Here is a 4,726-nt window from a genome sequence, read left to right as displayed (position 1 = left end):
AGACCTACTGTTTCAAAAGCTCTGGTGTTGACCAGCCTTTTTTTGAGACAGGGTCTCACTTTGTAGTCCTGGCTGGCTTGGAACTCACTCTGTAGACCAGGCTGGCCTCGAACTCACAGAGATCCGCCTGCCTCTGCGCTGAGATTAAAGGTGTGCGCCACCACTCCCAGCTTTTGTTTTCAAGATGTTAAGAACACAAACTGACCACCTCCAGAATCAAGGAGTCAAGGCCCTCCTGTCTCCGGCCCTGTGGGAGAGGATGATGCCTTGCCTGTCCTTTGCCCCGCCCCTCCAGGACACACCCCGCACTGGACAGTGTTTCCAGGAGCACATTTATTCAGAGCTCTTGTCAGGTGGGCAGGTCAGGAGAGGTGCATTTGTGACAACTTGTAGCCAGGTCAGGGCTCTGGAGTCTCCAGCATGTCAGCCAGGGTTCTAGGCAAGAGGACACAAAGGTGAGCTAGCCTGTGCCCAGGGGCCATTTAGCCACCATGACCCTGCCCGTTTCCTAGACTGGACCATGGAGTCCCAGGACAGCCCTTTAACTCACAGCCCTTCTCCAAGCAGGTCCCTTAAACCGCATCACCCCCAACCCAGCCCCACACACTTACCGGTACAGGGAAGAGGAGAAATAGTCTATGTAGCCTCCTGTCAGGGAGCAGAGAGAAGAGGCTTGAGGGGCCTCTGGGACAGGCATTGTGGGGGAACACTCCAGGCAAGTGCAGAAATGTGTTTGGCCCCTAATTCCTGCTAGCTTTGGACCCTCTAGCTCGCCAGCCGCCCCACCCTCCATTTCCACTTTCTTCCCTTCAAGATTAGCTCCGTCTCAGCTTGAGGCAGCTTCATTCTGCCCATATGACCTTTGCCATGGTCACACCCCACCCCCCACCCCACCCAACCATTCAACCGCAGTCAACAGCTTTCCTGGTTCGCAGCTCAGGCTGGCTCCAACCCCACCAGGGTTCAGTTGGCTGGGCTTGGCCCCCTCTGTGGTATCTGCCCCTCCCCCTTTGCAGCTCACCTGGGGTGCAGAGGGTTTCACAGACCAGCGGACAGAGGTAGCAGAACTGGCAATGCTGAGGACAGGGAGAGAGCCTGGTGAGAGCTGAGCCAGGACCCGGCGGGGCCTGAGGCTAGCTGGAGGGCCAGTATAGCATAGGAGTAAGGCCAGGGCCACGGCTCGGGCACTCCAGCGGCCCAGGCATCTGGGTGCCATCTGGGAAGGTCTCACCTGACAATGGTCACAGTGTTCCCCCATGTTCTCCTCATCACAGTGACAGCTTTCACATTCAGTACATCGCTGGGGACAGGAAGAGCCTGGTTAGAGGAGCCCCGAGCCCAGGAGATGCTCACCCCCATGTCTGAACTCCGTCCCCTCCTTTCCAGGTGGCTTCTCAAACCACTCTGTCCCAAGATAACCCCAAGTGGCCCACTCACGGAGGGCGGGGCCTGTGCGTGGCCGCAGACCCAGAGGCTGACCCTCGCCTCATGCGGAGACCTTGGCTCTTCTTGACCCTGCTGCTGCCTCCCCGCCCCAGCTTCTGGTCTCCAGCTTGTTCTGGAAGCATTTGTTTCTGCCCCCCCCCCCCAGGTTCAGAGGCTTCCCACAGCACCGCAGGGCATGCCGGGCATATCTGGCTGGGCTAGGAACCTACATTGCAGAAAGAACAGTAGCCACACAAAGACCCCGGCTGGTAGTTCTCATACTCCTGGGCATCGTGCTGACCTGTGGGGACAGGAGGGCAATGGTGACGGTGACTCCAGGCAGCTAACTGCCTTCCCCACCCTCACAGAGCCAGGTCGCTTACCTGTGACCTCACGGCTCTCCTCCTCACTGGAGCCTTCTCTGGCTACCTCCCTCCCAGCCAAGGGGTTTGGGATAATGGTGAAAGGTAGCAGGGTTTCTTCCAGGAGCTCCATCTCCTCCTCCTCCTCTTCCTCCTCCTCCTCCTGCTTTCTGCCATGGCTCAGTGGAGTCAGAACTTCAGCTCTGTCTTCCCTACTCTCCTCCTCTTTTTCTTCCTCTTCCTGGCTCATGGGGAGGCCATGGCTATCCTCCTCCTCCCTCTCCTCCTCACTGTGAGCTCCTCTGCTCGTCCCGGTACCGTCCTCTCTGTCTTGAGAGCTGTGGCCTTCTTCCTTCCTTGGTTCTTCAGAACCAGCCCCTGTGGGCTGCAGAGGCCGGTGACCAGTGTCACCTTGGACAGACTCTCTGTGACCCTGGCTGGCCTGTTCATCTTGATCTTGTGGCCTGTGGCTGGGAACCTTGAGGCCAAACTCAGCAGAAATGTCCTCATCTTCCTGCTTGGAGGCTCTGTGGTGGTGATGGCCAGGGACTTCTGTCATATACTCTTCTGGGAAGCCCTCCTCCTTGTCAGGGTTGTAGCCCTGGGGTTGGTGGCTTACAACATGGTAGCTGAACTTGACTGCTTCGTCCTCTCTCTGATTCTCACTCCCAAGACCATGGTGAGTGTGCCTGGGAGAGTGGTGCCCATGCTCAGTGGAGACAGCCTCATCTTCATCTTCATCTTCATGGCCTTGGTGTCCACGCCTGGAGACATGGTGATAGTCTTCGTCTGACTCATCCTCATCTTCTCCCCTTCTGAGGCCTTGGATCTGGTGCCCATGCTCAGTGGACTCGTCATCACCACCATCATCATCTTCATCACCATCATCATCATCACCATCATCTTCATCACCATCATCATCATCTTCTCTGTCTTTGAAGCCTTGGTGGCCCTGGGCCTGGTGTCCATATTCACTGGAGTCACCATCGTCATCATCTTCTCCTCCTTGTCTGTGGCTCTGGGCATGATGGTCTCCATCGGAGCCACCATCGTCTTCCTCCTCCTGGTGCCGATGTCCGTGGGCCTGGTGTCCATGCTTAGTGGCATCACCATCTTCGTCCTCATCTTCGTGGCCTCTGTGGCTGTGGGCATGATGGTATTCACCCGAACCCTCTTTGCCCCCTTCCTTTGAGAGGCTCTGACGATCACAGGCCTGGTGTTTACCGCCGGGGCCCTCCTCCACTCCCACCCCACCCTGCTCTCCATCGCCCTCTTCCCCTCCATGGCCACGCTGGTTCTCACTGGAGACAATGCTACCCTCATCTTCATCTTCCTGGCTGTGGGTGTCAGGCTCTGCTGAGTCCCCCAAATCTCCATTGTCGTGTCCTCTGTGCCCATGGGCCTGTCTAACATGCCCTCTGAAGACCTCTTCAGAGGCATTCTCCTCTCCAGCCTCATGGCCAGGGTACCTGTGATCGTGGAGCTGGCGGCCATATTCCTTGGAGAAATCTTCATCCTCTGCTCTATGGTCTCTGTCCTTTTCACCTTGATGGCTCCTATGGCTGTGGATGTGGTGGCTGAACTCAACTGACACGTCCTCTGAAGACCCAGGGATGCCAGCATTGTTGTTCCAGTTGCCAAGGCCCGGTCCAGCCCCTCTCAGCTCCTGGGTCACCACTGGAGGGACCAGCAGGCTGGCCACTGTGGCCCAAAGGAGACACATATGCAACCATGGCCCCTGCAAGCCCATGGGGATGCTTAGCAGACGAGCTTCTCCCAAGCCTGGCTTCAGCCGCTCCTGATGGGGCCGTGTGCCTTCTTGTTTTTCAGGTTGTTTCTCTTGGGCGCTGGTATTGGTCCCACTCTTGGCTTGTCTATCTTCCTCAGGTCGTGGATGCCTCTCTGAGGATGTCCCCTTTAGAGCTGTGACCCTTTCCAGGACCTCCCTTCCCACTGCTGGGCCAATGGGGTCTGTCCCCTCCCTCCTTGTGGCTAAATTTATCCTCAGCCTAAGTTATTCTGGTCACTCCCTGCCTGCCCCTCCCCTCTTGTTCCTCTGGCTCTGGACTGGGTGGGGAGGGGTCTTCATGGCCAGGACCCTGGGCAGGGACTTGACTTGGGACTGCCCAGAAGCTCAAGTTTGGCGTCTTGAAGACAAAGGCTGGAGTTTGAGAGTCCCCTGCGGGAGAAGCCTGGGGCACTGGGAGCTGAGGGGTGTGTGTAGGAGCCAAGGGACCCCTGCAATCATGGAGAATGTGGGACAAGGATGGGGCATTTGGTGTGAAAGTGGGTGACATGCAGAGGCCGTGGAGGAGAGCGAGGGACACCTGTCCACAACACCCCATGACCTCCTGTCCCTGGAACTCAGACCTGGGGCAGGGGCCCAGGTCAGAGCTATAAATACAGCATGGGGGAGGGCGCTGGGGACTCAGGTTACTAGGCCCAGCTGTCCCCACCAAAGGGACTTGGCAAGAGACAGGCGCCACTGCCTTCTCAAGGGCCGGCTCACACTTGCTCTTTGGGATTTTTTCTTTTTTAATGAATCAAGCCCCCCCCCCATTATAATCACTGGTCCTGAGGGTCCCTGTTCTTTCTCAGAAGTCTACCCCACCCCTGCTCCCCCAACTCCTCCTGTGTCTTCCCAGATCTCTCCTGCTCTGTCTCTCTGATTCTGGGACTCTGTCCTCTACCATCTCTCTCTGCATTTCTCTCCGTCTCTATCTCTGGGTGTCTCATTCTCTCTGCATCTCTGTTCTCTCTCTCTGCCCCCAGTCCCCGCCCGGGTCTCTCTCTGGGTCTCTGCACCCTTCCCTTTCTCTGTCTCTGTCTCTCTCCGATCTTTCCCTCAGTCTCTGTGCCTCTCTGAGTCTGTTTGTCCCACAGCCCACTCTGTCCCCTTCCTTCCCCTGGCCGCTCTGCCCTCCGAGTCCGGGTCTCTG

The 4,726-nt window shown here is 57.4% G+C and overlaps 1 protein-coding gene across 1 annotated transcript; it reads right to left on the bottom strand.

Moving 5' to 3' along the window:
• Positions 1 to 367: 367 nt before the first annotated feature.
• Positions 368 to 3,552, bottom strand: Hrc (histidine rich calcium binding protein). Its single transcript, XM_051174135.1, has 6 exons — positions 1,809 to 3,552; positions 1,656 to 1,726; positions 1,232 to 1,300; positions 1,022 to 1,076; positions 612 to 648; positions 368 to 435 (listed from the first exon to the last, which is right to left on the bottom strand). Exons 1-6 carry the CDS (start codon positions 3,535 to 3,537, stop codon positions 399 to 401), a joined length of 1,998 nt encoding a protein of 665 aa, XP_051030092.1. The 5' UTR covers positions 3,538 to 3,552; the 3' UTR covers positions 368 to 398.
• Positions 3,553 to 4,726: the final 1,174 nt, after the last annotated feature.

This window comes from Phodopus roborovskii, unplaced genomic scaffold, assembly GCF_943737965.1.
Source record: "Phodopus roborovskii unplaced genomic scaffold, PHOROB, whole genome shotgun sequence".
Taxonomy (NCBI): domain Eukaryota; kingdom Metazoa; phylum Chordata; class Mammalia; order Rodentia; family Cricetidae; genus Phodopus; species Phodopus roborovskii.
This window is presented reverse-complemented; position numbering and strand designations above follow the sequence as displayed.